General features: G+C 44.9%; 1 protein-coding gene across 2 annotated transcripts in view; it reads right to left on the reverse strand.

The window, feature by feature from the left end:
* Positions 1–20,006, reverse strand: part of LOC119006607 (raftlin-like) — a 214,894-nt gene that overhangs the window by 87,928 nt on the left and 106,960 nt on the right. For both annotated transcript variants that reach the window (XM_037075495.1, XM_037075496.1), the window contains one exon: positions 15,848–16,031. In XM_037075495.1, the coding sequence (XP_036931390.1) occupies positions 15,848–15,995 (148 nt within the window). In that variant the 5' untranslated portion in view covers positions 15,996–16,031. The remainder of the gene's footprint in view (positions 1–15,847; positions 16,032–20,006) is intronic.

A 20,006-nucleotide genomic window follows, 5' to 3' on the forward strand; every position in this document is an offset into this window, starting at 1 on the left:
CTGCAGCATGTTCATGAACATTTTACATACTGTTGGGTAGTTTTATGGTAATTCAGTATATTTCATATGCTAGATAACCTGCAAAACCAGCTTAGGCCAAAACACAACATCTGCTGGTCTTGCTGGTTGCTGACCAGTCACCAGCAAGACCAGCAGATGTTGTGTTTCGGTCTATGCTGGTTTTTCCAGCAGGGTATGCGTTGTGAGGTAGAAGTATAACATAGTATTAAAGTATTAAAAGGTCTATATTTAGGTAAAATACTGGAGTAACTGTACTGTGTTACTGTCATTACTGTTACTACAAAATCATGTACATACCAAGGCTGGTACGTGCGGTTCAACTAAACAGACAGATGGAGACAGGCACAAAAAAAAAAACACACAAAGCACTGCAGACTCACACACAAACACTCTCACTCCAGCTCCAAGTCCTTGACATTCCTTCAGTTCACCCATTGAAATGTCTGCAGTGCGAGCTGTGCTTTCCTCTTCAATTACCAGCGAACCAAGAACCCGACTTGTCACTTCAGATACTCCGCTGGCAGAAGGCTCACCCAGACTACCTGGCTGGGCGAAGTGTCAGTGTCAGAGGGGAAGCGAAGGCGAGTGTGGGTGTGATCTGGGGGCAGCCAAAGGTAGCGCGGGGACATCACGGTTTTACTACAAGGTGTGTTGTGATAAAGATGCAAGGAAACATCTGGGAACTTGTGCATGCAGGCGCTCCCTTGTCACATTCTCTTGTTTCTCTGACATCTGAGCCAGACTTTTACTGCCGATGCCTCATCACAGACCATGTGTGCAATGAGAACTGAAAAATGAGTGCTCGATTTGTTACAAATGCCCGATGAAAGAGGTTTGTAACAGTGTGACAGTTCGATATCCATCAAGTTGTCAAGTCTTCGAGTGGGAATGCGGCTTCTGTTCTAAAGAGTCAAGTGTTTCTGTAGCGAGGCTGATGGGAGCAGGAGAAGAAAATGCAGCTCAGTTGGCAGGATAAAATGCTGACAGCTAACCTTTCAGCAAACCACAGACACGTTCAGATTTGTGGCGGTTGTTACATCCAGCAAGGCTGCAGTTCAAGTCCCTCACCTGGAGACAATTACAGCGGTTTTTGTGGTGACAATAAGCAGCTATTTTTCTCGGGAAGTCGGACCATCTTCATACACGAGCGTGGAAACCAAAAAACAGGTATTTTTTTGCCTTGACCTAACAAGAGCATTAGCATAAAAAGCAAAAGAGAAATCCTGAACCTAAGCAACATGAGGTGACGTCCAGTCTGAATGTATTCGGCTAACATGGCAATTTCCAGCCATGTTTGTGGAGACAACAAATGTTTTTAACGCAACATCCGGAAATCAAGTTATGTTTGCTGTGATGAAAACAGGTATTTTGAGCCAGAACACAATGTTTTCCTAACCCTAACCGAGTGGATGTTGTAGCTAAACCTCAGAGCATCAGCAAGAATAACGACAGAAAGAAAGGTGAAGTTTGAGCTTCTCTGCGGTTTTGCAGAAACATACTTTGCCAACATTTTTTTCTGGTGAATACTTAAATCACCAAAAAGTAAAAACAGACCTATTAGAAAAGTCTCAGAGATCAAAGTGCAGAAGACGAACTGCTCAGGAACAGAGAGAGGAATGTTTATAAGTCAACGACCGCGGGTCAGTCACTGCGAATCAGTTCAAAGGCGGCATCCACAGCCCTGAGTGTAACACTGACACTAAATATGTTTCTCCTTTAAAGACTCCACCAGCCAACTGTTAGTCAGTCTGTTCCACACTTACAAGACGAGAAGTCGGACTAAAAATAACAACAAAGTGTGAAATGGTTTCAGGCTTGCAAATTGCTCTTGACTGTGAAGCTGCACGAGGGCTCTGGTGACCTGTTTGTTGCAGAGCAGAGCAGTTTTAAAGTCAGTATCTGGGCCGGTGCTGCCCGGAGTCTCTGAACACTGTCCCAAGACTATAAGCTCAGGATTATCTTCCTTTCTTTTATTCACATCTTCAAGCTCTCAGAAAAGGGTTCGACCGTGAAATATTGAGGGTTTCCCCCGTTATCCAGGCTACACCTTCAGCCCTGATCCGTCATTTTAGTTAATGTGTTGCAGTAACACAAGCCAGATAGTTCCTGTGTGCAGCGGCTGAGGGGAGTGTGTGAGGGAGAGATCAACTGGATTGTCTCAGCAGAGAAACATATTGTGTTGATGTGCCAACAAATTAGATATCTGTTGCCTATAACTTTAAAGTATGTATAGGTAAAGCATGAGTTTTATTTTTTTATTCTATATTGAGCTGCAGCAATTACAAAACCCAGTGTTATTAAAAAGACATAAATGCAACACCTGCCACAAAGTGCACAGGAATTGCAAATGAAACGAAGCAGCACTGAGTGGTTCGGGGGTTTTTCCATTTGAAACCAAATAAATAACACTGCACAGACTCAGAACAGGTGTGACGCAGCCCAAGAATAAATAAAGTCCTTGTAAAGTCTGCACGGTACAGGACAGGACCAAATCAGGCTCGGGCAGCAAATCCCCGCCGGATCAAGCCAAGTTGGGTATCATCCCTTAGGAATCCAACTTTATTTTGTGAGAGGAAGATGGTGTTACATAATCTCACTTTGTTCTCACAAACTTCTGAAAGAAACTAAAAGGAGACACAAACTGGAGGGGGTTAGTATCTCTTTAAAGTCAGAGACACTTGTCCAATCATGACCTCAGGATACATCTGGCATTTAAAGATTTAGATGAAACATGTGTTTTGGAGAAATTCAGTTAAATATGACAATGACATTTCCCGGCAAGTGTTTCAATGTCAGCCGTCCATCACATTGGCTATGGATGACATGGATTGCTGATGTCCGGTAAGAAGACCTTGCTAGCAGCTCTGTGAGGCTGTGCTTTGGCAATCCGTGATCAGTGTCCGATATGTCCGATTCCGGCTATAAACCTCTTCTAGACTTTCCAAATGTTATCAGACTGAACAGATCAAATTCTGATATTGAAACTAGTCATATCGTGAGTGCATCTCTCATAATGTAAGCTTATGAGGAAAACAGTATTTTTGGCCCATGTGCATCACGTGACATTGCAGTTATGCGGTTTCACCACTATGTCAGATTGTCTTGGAAGCCCGGCGCTCTTCCTGGCAGCTTGTCTCACACTGACAATGCCAACATGCGGATGTGTAGCTGGTATTAGCATGCTAATGTTTGCTAATTAGTTTTGATCATTAACTGAAGTAGTTGACCTATGAAATGTTTGATCTGTTGGTGGCGCTAGATGGAAAATCAAGGAATGACCAGAGTTACAGCAAATCATCTTGTAAGGAAGGTGAAGGTCTGCTTTTCATTTCATACCAAACCCATCCAAGAGCTGTTGAGACATTTCATCCAAAACTGCAAATGTCAACCTCATGGTTGCACTGGAGGAAAGGTCCCAAAGTCACCCATGTCATCAGGATTCACCCTACAGAGACCATAAAGGTTTTCACAAAATTTCAAGGCAGTACATCCAATCGTTATTGACATATTTAAGCCTGGACCAAAAACAGCTGATTGATTAACTCCCAGAACAACATCGCCACCGCTTGTGTCCTTAAAGAACCCCAAAACTTAATTTCAGCCTCGCATACGAGCAAAACAATAAATCATCTAATCCTAACTCCGACTTGGAGGTGGACGAATACGGATGGCTGGTTTTAAACAATTGCGAGTTTCACTGGGCTGCACTGGAGGGCCACTGGGAACCAGAGAGCGAGCGTATGCTAATAGAAACACAGTGCTAATCCATCACCCAGTCTCTTCAGAAGTAATTAAGTCAAATTATAGACGGCCCCCGCACCCGCACTTTAATCTCCCTCCAGATGGGGACCCTGCCGAGCAACAGGTGGCCTCCCTTCATACGAACCTGCATCCCACCACTGTTATTTGAAACAATGGTGGACCCAAAGAGCCAGACACCCGAGTGAAATATGAGACAGATGTGTAATTATGACACAGCGAGTGTACGTGTGCAATATCTATTTCATAATTAACCACCTACTGTGCCTCTTTGACACCTGTCTCTGTCTTTTGTCTACGATTATAACAATAGACTCGACGAAAAAAGGGATGCGATGAGTTATTGGCTGCCTCATTTTCACAGTTCACAAAGTTCAAGTCAAACAAAGCCGACACCGCACATGCAAAACGATTCGACACCGCTTTGTGAATTTAACCAGAAGCTTGTTTCATTTCCCTCGGAGAAGATTTTTCTCACTTGCGCTCGCTGCAAACTGCCGTGATGTTTGGCAATCAGCGTCTTTTTGTGGCAAAGAGCAACTTTTGGATGATGTGTTAAAAAATGATACCCATTTTTTTTTAGGTTTTATGGTGAAAAAAACAAAAAAAACAAACATGTTGCGTGTAATGCATGCATTTCAGCTGGCCACTGAGCTCTGATTCCACAGCAGGTGACAGCTTCCTCACAGTGTTTAGACTTATCATCAGGCGTTTTAAACTCCACTAATCAAGGTGCTCTTGCCAGACACCACCCAAAGAATAGAGAATTATAGGTCCACGCTGCACCTGGGGTTGGTGATTGCTTCTCTACCCCGTCTCTCCTCCACGACTGCAAATTGGTGACGGCGACAAATCGCTCTCTCTGCATTTCCACGTGGGTGTAAGTGCAATCAAACTGTAACGTGCACGAACATTGACCCCAATCAGCATCCTATTTTTGAAACGCCACCCCTTTGATGCGATGGGTTGAAAACACAAGCAAGTCTGAAGCGTCTCCGTTCATCGTCTGACAGCGGCTTCAGGGGGAATCGTTAGTCTGAGCTTGCGAGGGTAGAATCGCATTAAAGGTCTGCGAGGCCTCTGTACACGCAGCCGAGCGTAGCGTGACTCACAGAGCTGTCTGAAGATGCTGCTCTCACCAGCGCAGCTTCAGAAGGAGACGTTTCGGCTTTGCTCGACAAACATTTTCTCACCCTATTTGTCAAATACGCTTAAATAAAACAGCTGCTTTTTTTTTTGTTGCTTCGTATTGATTCCAGCTTTAGCTGATAGCTGATATCTGAGTAAGGAGAATCCAGCGGGAGGCCTGGCGCGGCACAAAGAGGCAGCGCCGCTTCTGCCGATTCAAACTAACGAGAGGAAAAAAAAAAACTTCAAACGCGCTTCAGAGAGACGCCCGGCTTCCAACTCCTAACACGTCCAGAGTGGTGGGAGGAGCTCGCACAACCTCACAAGGTCTGAAAAGTCTCAGCTGGAGCTAGTTAACGGGGGTGGGAAGAGATTTTGGCTGAGGGAGAAAGACGACCACAACTGTCTGCAAAAGGGATGCCTGGATATCTTTTAATCGCTGTTTCGCAGGCTCTCATGCCACCTTTGTCGAAACTGCCCAAGCCAAGGCGCTGAGGAGAAAAAAGGGTCTTCAAGCGAACGTGGATTCTCTGAGTCTCTGATCAACACGAGAATCATTTTTTGGTTGTTTTTCTTATTTAGTGCCTATTTGAGAGACGCAGCAGTGCACCGTGATGTCTCTTAATTACAATTTAATCCCACTTTTCTATTAAATATGTTGTTGTCCCTGCTGAGCCAACACCACACATAAAGCAGTGTTGTTTTATCTCCAGGCTTAATGGAAAAGAGCTCCTGTACGTGCACCGAACCTTTGTTTTGTAGTTGAGGACTGAAGACTGTCGTTTAGACCCTCAGTGACACCAGGCTGTGACATGTTCCCCGAAAATGAATTAACGGCATTTCTTTTTAAACAAATATCTAACACTTTATCATAAAGTGTTGCCTCTTCTACCTCTGTGTAAATTGATTCTGAAAAAAAAAAAGGACAAAGAGTTTGACATGAGGAGCAATTTATAGCTTTGTACAGCGGAAAGGCAGCTGAGAATTTCATTATCACGCTGACAAATCATGGTTATTCACAGCGTTCACATTCTCACAGTCGGGAGAAAACTCATAACTCTTTCTTTTTTTTTTCCTTCTTCACTTCAGCTGAGCGATCACATGGGTTCCTATATGAGCTGAGAAAATTGTCAGGGCTCTTGAGCTCATAAAATCATTTCACACCCCCTGGAGGAATGTCAAGTATGCATTTTTTTTCCCCCGAAAAGCCAAAATCAAAACTTGTTTATATTTAAGGTGGCAAACAGAGGCAATATCTGAGTTTGCACTCATAAATTACATTTTAGGTCTAACGCAAGGTGCTGACAGCAGTGAACAGATATTTGGCAGCTAGCTATTTAAAATAATGGTTATAATTAACACTACAATAGTTTCATTAAGTGGCCATTTCTAATAGTCTCGGTGCATAATAAAGGAGTGGGCTGGTGTATTTTCACTCGCAAAGCAAAAAAACGACTAAAGAATATTAATAAAATCAGGATTTAAGGTTTTCTTGGATTTAACATTCAGTTAGTAACATTTTTTTAATTTATATTATTAAGTTTAGGTCATAGGTTTTCATTTTTAATGTTTCAAAAACACATAAAGTCTGATGATGAGTTTCAGCTCCTGTCTCTTTAAGACCCCTCCTCCTGAACACCCGGTCCGCTCTGATTGGTCAGCTCACACACACCTCAGCTGGTGATGCTCATCATCATGTCCTGTTTTCAGCTTCTAGTTAACTTAATTTCTTTCCGTGAATACACACGTAAGTTATATAAATGTGTGTCATGGTGACGTAGTGATGTCATGAAGACGCAGACTCCAAGGCGAGACTACTGACGAGGCGTTTCAGGAGCAGTGTTTTCTGTGGGAGAGAGGAGCTCCTGTTGGCGTGGTCTATTTTTTTAAATCTAGTTTTTACTTTGTAATTTAATAACTCCCGATTAAGGGCTACAGGTTTGTCTGCTAACCGCCCGCTTGGCAGGAAGTGAGGTCAGGGCCGAGGTCACTTCCTGCAAGCTCTGCCTGCACGGCCTCACAAGCTTCTTGGAAGAGCGTCTAACAATAGCTGCGACCACGTGAAACTCTCTGCACACATAAATACATTTGCTCCTCTTTGGGAGGTGCTATCAGGGCTGGGCTGAAGGCCGGCGGAGGTGTTCTGTTAAATTTAGATTGTTTGCTCCTCTGCTGTGGAGACCCTGATTGCATTTCAACACAATCAATACTGGCATATTGGATCTGAGTGCGATGGCAATAAGAGCCAATAAAGCTTTGAGGGGGCGCTCGGGTGTATTGTCTGTCAGGCGGGCAGGAAAACAGCGGAGGCCACGTTAGAAGGAGCAATAAGAGGACAGAAGGCTGGATAAAACACAGCAGTGTGCAAACACACCTAAAGACCAGACGCGGACCCGGACACACGAGGGGCCCGAAACCAGAAAGACATGTCAGTCCACTACATGTGTGCACTCAGAAGCCATACACATCACACACATACACACACACACACACACACAGGCTCTTATCTCGGTTTCTATCTTCCTCCCCTCATTTCCTCTCTCTTCAAAACACTCACACTCACTTGCTCGTCTAATGACGCAGGTTCCCCCCACCCACACGCAGAATTTGAATCTTCAAAATAAAACCCAGAGAGCCTCAGGATGTGTTTTCTTTCCTGAAGCACCGAGACGGTTGATGACCCAGCCGTTAAGAAAGTGCAATCATGACTGGAATGTCAGAAATCCAGAGGGACTTGGATTAAAATCCAAATACCCCTGAAGACTGAGACTGTGTAGCAGAAGAAATTCCAATTCTTAAAATATTAATAAGTTAATAATACAAACAAATACAGTGAATAAACAAGCTGTTCTCAGAGGAAATCAAGGAAATTTACACTGTCTGAAGCCAGAAAGGTGGCAGGGTCCGCCACATATGAACAAAGTAAACCAGTATGAGATTTGTTGTCCTTTAAGGTTTGTTTATCAAGTTTGTTTATGCATTAAAAAATCACTTCTGATTTAAAATCTCTTCCCCAAAACCACATAGTGCCCCCTTAAAATGAATCTTTGTTTTACACATCTGCTTCCTTTGTTTGTTTTCCTTTGTTTTCCTTTGTTTGTTTTCCTTTTACTCCGATTCTCCACCTTCATATTCCTCACATCCTGTCTCACAACACGTCACAACAACAACAACAACAACAACAACAACAACAACAACAACAACAACAATAGCAGAATATTTCTCCACGTGAGCAAAATTGTATTTGCTGCAACAGCGTACACACAAACACTCTCTCACACACACACAAACACTCTCTCACACACACACACACACACACCCAACGCGTCCTGGATACTGAGTTCTGTTAGCTGCGACAACAAAGCCTTCAGACACAGGAAATACTCTGCACAGAATACGGAGCATTACAAGGAGAGAGCTAATCTTAAACATACTGCTGAGCGAGAGACACAGGGAGGAGGGAGAATGAGGAAGGAACCGAGCAGTTTCCTGTTGCTGAAAACTTTGTCAGCAGTTGCAGCCGTTTGAAGCTTAACGAGTGGGACCTGCTGAGCTCTGGCTCTGTCACACGCCTAAAATGCTGCTCTGACATCTTTGTCTCAGCAAACGATGGCTTGGCATTTTGCTGCCTGACTGGTCTCCCCCCCCCCCCAAAACAACGCGAGTAGCATCCACTTAGTATGCCACCGACTGCGGAGGGAGGCAGGAACAAGGAGCAGTGGCACGAGTCTGAATCGGTACTGTCGGTTTGGACGGCGGCTGATGCATATTTCATGCGCGCCTCGAAAAAGAGATTCCTGCAATTTACCGGTAATCACGTTGAATGCCTTTATCAGGAGCGCTCAGTGTGCAGTGACAGGCCCGTTTCCAAAGGAGGGCCTGGAATTATTAATTCAGTATTTTTCCAATACATAATCACCGCTTGCCCGTTTTGATTCCTCAGACCACCAGAAACACATTTCCCATTCAGCTCACTTCAGCCTGCATCTAATTCACAATCGTGTTTTGATTTGAGCAGCGCGGCCACACCCAGGCCAGCGGCAACATAATGGAAATATAATGTAAAAACCAGATGACCGTGAATTCAGTCTTCAATGTCATTCTCCCCTTCAATGACTGCGATTCAATTCCACCTCTCAAGCTGCGGAGCCAGGGGATAAATCCAGGCTCCCCCGCCATCCGAGGACTAATCTCCCCCTCGGAAAAGCCACTCTTCACGGCGCGGCGTTCCTGCTGACCTCTCCTGCGGCTCCGTCTTATATCTGAGTGGAGTGACGGAGGGGGGGAGGCTGCTCCTGCGTGTCACTCACCTGCTACAGCTCATATTAACAAGGGGACTCGGGGCTCTGGGGGTTTTGCATATAAATGACGTGTCTAGCTCCCTGAGATGAAATCAAACGGTGTGTGTCGGGGCCTCTGTGTGTGCATATACGTGTGTGTGTGTGTGTGTGTGTGTGTGTGTGCGTGCAGGCCTCACAAACCTGCACGTGGCTTTGATGTCAAGGGCGACATCTTCATATTTCCCTGTATTTCCCAAACCTGCCTGCTGAGTGGGTGCTGAGCATGTTTTCAGATTTTTTTATTTTTTTTTTCATCCCTGCTGACATTTTTGAACATTTCATAATCACATTTTAAGAAAAACCACGCCGCACATCCCTCGTTTTGTTGTACTTGCGTGTTTTTAACGGTGCAGTGGCCTTTTATTTCCACGCCATCTAACACAGCAACAGCCAGGCGCCTTCTCAGCTCCCCGTAGGGTCGTGATCTCAATATCAGACAGACTCTCCCGTTTTTGTTTTTTTCCGCAGTTCTTTCCGAGGTGATTGAATGGCCACGGAGTGGCCATGAAGCTGAACGCGTGCTCCGAAATGATACAGCAACATGAGGCAACAACTCACTGGTGGGCTGACAATGATATTTAGTGCAGAGGAGGTTCATTACTTACAGCTTTCCGCCGATTTACTCTCCCTTTCATCACCGTTTCTGCAGCGAAAGGTGTTATTTTTGTACATTTGGTGGCTGGTTAGTAGCCTGAGGGGCCATTATGGCGGCAGTTGCAGAAAGCTATGATCTAACACTGTGGCAAGGAAATTATTACAAACATTATTCACAGTGCAGTAGTCACAGTGAAAGCATCACGAGGGCATTTTTTTCCCCCCAAGAAGAAGAGGAGGAGAGGTGAAGGGGAAGCAAGAAGATGCAGAAAATGCTGATGCAGGAAATGTTTCTTCTGCTTCTGGTTCATGAACATTTTTTTTCATAAAGAAATGAAAAGTCAGACACAAACAGTGACACTGGTTCTCGTAAATAAGAGATAAAAAACACTCGTTTGACAGTTGCTCTTGTTTTACTGTGACAGTGCAATATATTTTTTTATGCTGAAGATCAAACAAACACAACAAAATAATAAACCGATGCAATCACTTGTAACCGCGGGATAATAAAATATGATATTGCCGATTCAGTTTTCATAAGATGGCATTTAAAATGTGTTCCTATCCGATGCAACTGGCACGGTATTTTGAGGATGTAAGCCAGAAGTTAATAATGAGACTTGTTTACATGATAATGGCATTTTGAGTTTCCGTCCATTTTCCTTGGTTGCTTTAAAAACATCACAGTTAGGCGACCTGACGGAGAGCAATCAGGAATCAACAAGTGCTTCCTGACGATGATAGAAAGCGTGACAACACTACGAGTAGAAAAGAGTCGTACATTCAGGAAACTGACAAGCAACGTCTACTCAGGGAGTGATTACATCAGCCCTCATAAGCTACTGGTCATACCAGACCAAGAAAGATGGTGAAGTGAGTGAGTGTTGACTTGGAACAAGTGCTTTCTTACTTTCTTACTTCTAACTTTTGATTTTCTAGATTAAGTTTTTGTTACCTCCTTTTCAAGAGTCACACTCTTGCATTCAAGGCACCCCGTGTAGTTACGCTACGTCGCAACATCTTCGTGTGTATAATGTGAACGTGCATGAGGACACAAATATCAGAACCCATCAGCTGTCATCAGATGACGGTTCAGCCTCTGCAGCCAGTGGATGGTCAGACACTCAGATGATGGTTAACGGTTTTCCGGGACAAGATTTCCTCTTTGAGAACACTTTGCAAATGTAGACATGACAATGCTATTGGAGTTCAGAAGCTCTTTTAAAAGCTAATGAAGATCTAAATGTCAGACAAAAGCAAAAAGCATATTGGCCCCAAGTGTTCCACCTCCCTCCACTCTCCACATGGACTGTTCACCTGCAAACGGATGCCAGAACGCTTCTGATAACAGGATCTCATCCCTGAAGTTGGTTTATCCATATGGAAACATCTGTTTATAGAGACTATGACAAGTAAAAGAGCATTATTCCACTGACTGACAGGTTATATGCGAAGACGAGATGCGCTAGCAAAAAGCAGGGGGGAGGCAGACAGCTAGTTAGCAGACATAGGTGTAAAAATGCAGTAACAACCTGAGCGAAAGATAGCTGATTGTCAAATATTGATGCTTTGGGTTGCCATCTCTATTCAAAAAATGACCCAAAACGTCAGTAATTGACAACCGGGGGCATGAGACTCTCCAATCACGCTATCTTTGTCCAGGAAGTTATGTTTTGTTGCTTTAAAACGTCGACTTTTCCTTTTCTTTTTTAGAGGAAATGAGAAGCATTCAGCGTGTCTGTTGTGAATGAAGGACACACACGGTCTGTTTTCGAGGAGAAGACTTTTTTTTGTTTTGAGGAAACCTCCACAGGGTGCCTCTCAGAGACGGGCCGGAGTAGCTGTTCAAGTTTTGAAGCAACACAAGTCATTATTTGAGAAAAAGTATGTGTAATGATCCAAACACTGTCAGCGCGTATCTTTACTACACTGCTTAAACCGTGAGCCACTTGTCAAGTAAAAAACGATCGGCTCTCACTGTAAGTTACTGTATTTATGTGAAGCCCTGCAGCTGAACCAGAGACCACTCTCACATTCATAATCTCTGACGATGTCTTAAATATTTGAAAAGGCTTCCTGTAGGAAAAGGCCGGACACATGAATCATTACCTACACTTACATACCTGGTACGAGGTAATTACAGTTATGAGTAACACGCTGACCCTTTCAAACCCCCCTCCCCCCAAAAAAATCTGCTGATGCAGTCAAATGATTCAGACATTTGGACTAAAGACTCTGATTTCTCAAATATAATGTGCTCCTATGGGGAACAGACACACACACACACACACACACACACACACACACACATTTGCAGACATATTTTAGGATATGAAACACAGAGAAGACAGAGGCGTACTGACAGTGACAGAGCGACAGAGCATGAGGAAACTGATTACAGTAAGTACCAACCCCCACCATTACAGGCAATACTTGAAGATAATAATGTGGCCGCGAGCCAAAGACACACACACACACACACACAGAGTTCAACAAAAGGGAGGCACCCGTCCACCTCCTGCCTCCCCTCCTGGCCCCGCCTTTCCCTTCGGTCCCCCTTACGAGGGGAAGGCTGGATGAGCCTGCCTGGCCCCCCAGACACCCACGATCCTCAAGCTCCTTCATCCATCCAGTCTAGTCAGCCTGACAAACTAATGGAGACTAATCAACTGTCAGGGCGAACACGCCGCGCACTACATCTCCCCGGCTTCCCGTACCACTCCCCCCCTCCTCCTCCACTCAAGCAACCTCCCACCGCCGCCACCACGCTCCCCTCCCACCATCATTTCAGCTATAACTGTCACGAGCAGAAATAACAGAGTGATGTCTAAATATAGCATCCTGACTCCTCCCTGGCCTCCAGCACGCACAAACACACACACACACACACACACACACACACACACACACACACACACAAAATCTTCCCCCGGAGCGCATTACTTTCACATGCACCTCAACCTTAACGACCTCTATTACATATTTAACCTCAGTCTGATCCCAATCCTACACCCGGTCTTAAACTTCTTCTCCACCTTCACCTTGGTGCTGATGCCCGTCGTCCGCCCTGCTCAAAAACATCTCAAGCACAAGTTGGTCGATGACGTTAGTCTCTACTTTGTAAATCAATACATTTGACTGGAAGAGGGACAGAAGTCAGTTTGTTTACAGGCAGCCTGTTAATTTGATTATAATCAGCGCAGTACTTTTAATTATTGCACCGGTCATGTAAACACCTTTATCAGGTTATCCTGCCAGCAGTCTCATAAAGGAGGAGGATTACTCTTTTTAATGACTCTGGGTATTGATTTGCTTCAGTCTGGTCTCTGTCTTTGTTTTGGTTCCATGCGCGAGCAACAAAATGTCATCGCGCTTCCTCGTGTTTGGACGGAGGAAAGCAAAATGGCTCTCCTGTTACAACTAACAGCCTCGGGAGCATTGGTTGTGTCAGGGGAGGGGGGGGGTTGTGAATTAATTTGTTTTAATCTGGATATTGGAGGTACACAGCCTATTTATATCGATGTCAGCTCACTGACAGACTGTGTCTCATCAGACAGGCAGAATGTATTCTTCATGTGTACAGGGATCAGCATGCAGTCATGCCTATTTGCACCTATATGTGTGTCAATAACATCATTCTTCCCGATGGTCCCAAAACGATGACTATAATTGTTCCATGTTCATTTTTTACCTGTTTTTCTTTAACAGAGCATTTACATATCATCACCTTTTAAGTTGACATGGTGAACAGTTGCAGTTGTCCAATCATCTCTCTGTTAGCTCTGTTTTTGGTCTCTACCAGCTGCATATCTGGCTCTTTAGATGCCGATCTGTGTTTGTCAGCTGTTTTGGCATCGAGCAGGCAGCCCGCTGCAGCCGAAAAATGACATTATTGTCCGTGCACAGGATTCATCATTTCACCATTTTCCATTCTTCGTCTAACATAAACATCCTCGTGATGCGGTCGTGTAGAGCTGCGCTGTGTTTTTGACATACAGGGCATCACGTTGCCTGCTGCTCATTTGCTACAAATCAGGGGCACACGGTGTCACAGGCCGCTCCTGGAGAGCTGTTTAAGAAGAATAATTGAATTTTTATCATTGAGTTTACATAAAGACAGATGCGACTGACTGTACGGCTGATTCCTCACCTAGAAATGCCTTCAGAAAAACATGAACTGTTTTCATGACATCGGGATAAGTTTCCGGATGAAACACACGGAGCAGACAATCAAGTGCAGCCATCAAAGTGTTGGTGTTTTTGTAGGAGGGTGTAACCTCACGTCCAAAACCACAACTGTGTTCATGAGCCATATGAGAGTAGTTGAGATTAAACTCAGCATGAGGCTCTGTGATGCAGATTCAGATGATAATCCTGACAAAGACAAGCGGCCTCTTTCACATTGTCTAATTATTTATTTTTTTTTATGTCTTTTGTTGTTTTTTCCTCAAAAAATACAGATTTTAGCTGCTTCAAAGCTGTTTGTGCCAATCAATCAAGTGATCTTACGTATCTTTTAACTTTATCTCGTATCCTCAGGTGACCAGGCACAACCTGATTAAACCCTAATGTAATATCTTAGTCCAATCCAAACAAACCTCACCTGACATGAAGTGGACCTGAATGTTAAAGCTGAACTTAAACATCGTCCTTCTTGAGGTAAATTAGTTGCTTTTGGTGGAAAATTGGGTTCTTTTAAGTTGAAAACACGACAACACACTCACACAGACACACACACACACACACACAAAGAATCCCCCGGGCGGTTAATTTAGGTCTCGGCATCTCAGGAAACAACACCCACCTCCTATCTCATAAACACCTCAGACTGAGGAGAGGAAGGAGAGGAGGGGGCACTGCCGGCCTCTTGTCTGTGTGTGTGTGTGTGTGTGTGTGTGTGTGTGTGTGTGTGTGTGTCTGTGAGAGTGGAGGTACAGTGTCTTTAAAAAAGGGAAGTGATTCATTCCCATATTTCCATCCACAGCACCAGGGAGCCACAGACTGTTAGACCGACAACCACATCTCAGTTCACTCTTGTTTTTTTCTTTCATGTTTACCGCTCACCAGAGCCGGTCGGAGCACAGAGCCGACCAGGCCACTGAAACATCCTGAAAACCAGCTGACACACACAGTAGTTGGGGTGAGGATCGAGCCTCTGTCCTTGAACACATCACTCAGCAGGCCCGCTCTTTACTTTGTTTGCATCCCCTGCTAGCAAGTCGGACTCGGTGCCACGTGTAATTGATGGCCACCAGCAGGATGTTTGGCGTAGATTGGGCTGGAAAATTCTATATCATTAGCACGACGTGGAAGCTTGACTGACTAATTGTCAGAAAACGAAATTACAACAGTGGCTGCTATACAGGGAGCAGGCACTAATTAACACTCTATCATTGCAAGAAACTCCTGATGAAAATTACAGCCGGAGCGCCTTTATTCCATACACGAGACTGATCTGCATCTGAATCCATCTTTCTACAGGGGATATGCAGGTATAATGGCATATTTAGAGGGGTTAGACAGATTAATCACACTGGAGGTGGCATTTTTCAGTAAAACACCACACGCAGCACGAGGCTGTAGATCGCTAGCGCAGATCAGTCCCCTTTTTTGCAGAAGCTGTGAGGCACACTGTCGTCTTATCATGCAGAAGTATGATGCAGCAAAATGCCAAAGGCCCTGAGCTATTCATATAATTTCAACCGTGCATGTGGAAGAGGCAATAATTCAGTTTTTTACGACCACGCAGCACAAAATGACTGTAACATATCAGCATAAGGGCGCTGTGGGGATAACTGATCAATAGTAACTAGGGAGTTCTGGCTTTTAGTGCTCAGCTTGGCGGGCTGTACTCAATTTGGAAGACGAAACTCCGAATAAAACGAGAAGGATCGCGGGTCATTTACATAAATAAGGATGAAACATTATATTTTACAGCAGAACAAACCAATTAAGATCACAGATTAACGAGTGTCACTTTTAAACGGATTGTTAAAGATTCTTACCATCTTTGCCGATGAGGAAGTCCAGGTAGCGGTAGGTATAAGCCACGCCCACCTTGGTCTCCACCTGTGGTCTCTTCAAGGTGGAGTAAATCTTCCCTGGACTGGTCTCCTCCGACGTCGGCTTCATCTTACGCAGCCCGCAGCCCATGGCTCCACGGTGTGTCTGTCTCTCAGTGCACGGACCCTGCAGCACAGACAAAACACACTTAGTGTCATTTCAGCCAACTTCCTGTCCGTGTTGCAGTTAACAATCCCCTCCATCGTCTCCACGTCGCCGCATGAATGTGCAGCAGTAATCGGCGTTCTCTGCGTTCTCGAGCAGACAGGACCGCCTTCTTTATTGAGTTCTCGGTCATGATTGGATAAAGTTTGCAGGGATACCAGAAAATATATTTTTTCTTCTACAGCATGAGCAGGGGGAGAGAGAGAGTTACTGCAAAAACACACTATAACAGTGATTAATGTTGGAATATGGAGCTGATGTCACTTCATTTCTTTTTTTTACTGACTTTACTGAATGAACAACGCTCCCATTTGTTTTGGCCTGAGACGCTGGTGCTCAAGTGCCATATGTGGTGGCAGTGAATGTTGTGTATTTAACCCTGAAGCATCGGAATGTGAAGTACTCATCAAGCACAATGGCTCCGGAATTTGTTCACACTGCATCAACTTTTACTAACAAATCACATGTTTTCACATGTAAACTCTTTAGTCGTCAGCGTAACCGAACTGTAAGTGGTGGAGTAAATGTTTGCTAAATTGTAGTGTAACATAATACGAAATGGAAAACTTGTGTAAAGTGTAATTATGTCAAAACACTTGTTGCGGTATTTGAGTAAACACACTGATTCACTCGACTTTCCCACGCTGGCTACAGCTGATTAAGAGCCAGCATGAGCTTCCTGTGACATACTGTACACATACCGGCGTGCAAGCACACATATGTGAAAGCAAACATTCATGCGCTCAGATATCCACGATTCCTCAGGGGGACTCCGGGAGGGAAAACCAATAAAGAGGAACATGCTGGATAAGCGTCGGTAAATAAATAAATAAGCGCAATTAAACAAGCTTGATTCTTCACGGGTTCCCTCTGCCTCGTTCCCAGGGAGACCAAATTACCGGAGACAACCGTGAGAGGAGGAGGAGGCCTTAAAGAGCCGCCTCACCCCAAATGGTTTGTGACAGCATCGCCGCCTCTCTCCAGCGGCCGCGTCTGGGAGCAGGTGACATCCTATTGTGTGCCACTGATTAAACTCAAGGATGGATGGATGGATGGGTGGGTAGATGGCGGCGGTGCCCTCCCCTCCCCCTCCCCCTCCCCCTTCCACCTCGCCTGAAGAGGAACCCTCTCTATTATGCCTCATTCTAATTACAGAACGTCGCGGGGCCTTGGCCAGCGACTGCGAATCCGCGAGACGGCCGCCGCTTCAGAGAGACGACAGGACAGGAAGTGAGGAGGGGCGGCGGCGTTCGGGATGTAGGAAGGAGTGGGAAGCGGAAAAAATAGGCAACGAGCAGACGGGGGGCTCCGTTAATGAGGTGAACGGCAAGAATGGAAAAGGTGAGAATCAATCAGGAGAGAGAGAGGAAATGGGGGCGGCCGGGTTGGAGATTGTTCGTCAGAAAAAGGGATGCCTGGGGTTGGGTGGGTGGGTGGAGGGGAGTCGAGTCTGGAGAGAAAAAGAGCGTGCAATTAGAGTCTGTTGAAGAGAAAAGGGGTGATCAACACACAACAAGGGAGAAGGGAGAGAGAGAAAGAGTGAGAGATGAGGCAGGAGATTCATTACCGCTGTCATGAAAGCCAGTGTTTCCAGTGGCACTTACATAAAAGTCTTTGTTGGGTTTTTATGAATCCTAACGTGCCTCACAATCGTATCTCCACGAGCCTCGCAGCAGCTCCCTGACATGGACCGCAGGCTGATGGACTTGTGATTAATACCAGAACTCGGCGAGTCCCGCGTGCCGCTCGCCTCGCGCGTTTGAAAACTTCAGAGGCGCTTCTGAACGGTTTGAAGGTGTTTGAGATGTGGTGAGGAGTTGTGTCGCTGCCTTTCAGCACGTGCCAAGAAGGACTGATGTCTTGCTTCCATTTCCACACGCCGGCATAGTCAAAGTCTCTAAAAGCGCTTCAGTCCTCCCTTAAATTGTCACTCAGGACTGCGCCGCACTGTGCTGCAGTTCAGCGCGCAGCATCACAAGTGGCTCTGCCATCAAACAAAACAGGGTAGAAAGAAAGAAAGAAATAAAAGGAAAAAAAATAAAAGCTTGAATTTTTCCACATCTTGGATTTCGCTGTTGCCTACAGTTACTTGTAAATAGCTTTTATCATTTCTCCCCCTTACACCCGGAGAGAGTAGGAACAACGAGGGAAGGCGAGGCTCTGTCATGTAGTCTACAAGAGATGGAGAAGAGGTATTCAGAACAATAGGACGGGGGGGGGCTTTGACGGAGGGGTGTGGAAGGGAAAACAAAGTGGAGGAGAAAAGAAACGGAGGGGCTTGTATATTTGCATAGCTCCTTGAGACCAGAGAGGAGGCGATGTGAGTCGAGTTCGGGTATTTTTAGCGCTGAACTGACAAAGGAAATGTGAGATGTTTATGATTTTTTCTTCTTCTTTTTTTTTGAGTCACTGTTTCTCGCCTCGAACCTTTCCTCTGAGGCCGGAGCTCCGGCTGCCTCATCGCGCCCCGCCTCAGCTCCTCTACACCGTGGGTTTTTTTTTTTTTTCTGTTCAGTTTTTTTTTTGGAGATTGACAGGCAGGGACTGAGGGATTCTTCACTGGGTACACAGACGCTGGGTAGCTCCAGAAAAAACAGGAAGGGGGCCATTGATTTCCCTTTTGCTGAATTAGCAACGATCCTCTTGCCATTTTGTTCTATCTTTTGTCTCTCGCTAATGGCTTTTTGAGGTTTTATTCGATAAGAGGTCCTATTCGATGAGATTCCTACTCATAAGTCTGACATTGATGTTCGGATGCTTTGTTGTAGTTAGGATGCACTTAGCTTTGGCCCTAGCAACCAAAACATCCCACGGCACTTTGTATTGTGCTGAATGCCATTCGCTGCCATGCTTTCTGTCTGTCAATCAACAACAGTTTGTCGGTTCAAGGTTCGCTTTGTTTTCTGCGCCCTCATTGGTCACTGGGGTCTTTGCCTGTTGCTTTTCTGGGGATTTAGCACATTTTGAAAGCTGGAATCATTGATTTTGGGGTAGAAAAACACTAAAATCACAAATCCTTGGCATGTTATCACCTTATGAAGTTGTTATTGTGGACTAAGACATGAAGCGACATTAGCATCATTTGGAGTTGTTATTCTGGCCACCGAACACATTAAAGGTCAATATCAACTCTCCTCTCCCAGGGTATTCACCTGGTTCTTCTGCTGCTAAATGCTCCGTTATATTCACAAGCTAGCCGCTAACTTTGTTTGTTTTGTGCTGTTGGCCAACATGTTCTCACTCCCAGCTCACCAGATACAGAAGCTTGCTGAGTGGCCCTAAAAACTTCAAACGCTGACACTCTGCTCACCCCTCTGGCTTCAGTTTTGCACCTGCAATTCACATATTATGACATTTTGACTGCTAACATTTTTTTGGAGTACGTTTAGGCACCAATACTACTTGGTCTGTTCTAGGAAAAGATCATGGTCAAGTTCAAACAAGTAACCTTATCTGGTTATGTTGCTTTCTGAAAAAGCCGACACCCATTTAAATGGATGGAGAGGCTTTGAGTGAGGAGCACACCAGTCCCACAAAACTGGACCTATTCTAACGCTGGAGAATGGACCACACTGGACTGCATCTCCCAGTTGGCACTGGTAATAGATAAATAGATAGATAAATTTGAAGATCATTTGAGCTGTCCAGCAGTCGCTTGTCAGAGCTAACATTGGCCTGTCTGGCTAGCTATGATGACTGCACTCCTCCGCAAAGTGCTTTTCCATTTGTTTAGTCCCAGTTGCTCTCGATGTAATAACGTTCTCGGGCTCGAGGTAACATTACTGAACTGACACTTTCAATTCCTTATGCTCTAAGCATCATAGTTTAAAGCGTACCAAGCTGCCATTGAGAGTGAACGCTGGCTGTGTGAGAAGGTAGCAAACAGGTTTATCAGAGTTTCTTTCACTAAAAACAGATCAGTTCCTAATCAGTCGC

The sequence above is a fragment of the Acanthopagrus latus genome, chromosome 17, assembly GCF_904848185.1.
Source record: "Acanthopagrus latus isolate v.2019 chromosome 17, fAcaLat1.1, whole genome shotgun sequence".
Classification (NCBI taxonomy): domain Eukaryota; kingdom Metazoa; phylum Chordata; class Actinopteri; order Spariformes; family Sparidae; genus Acanthopagrus; species Acanthopagrus latus.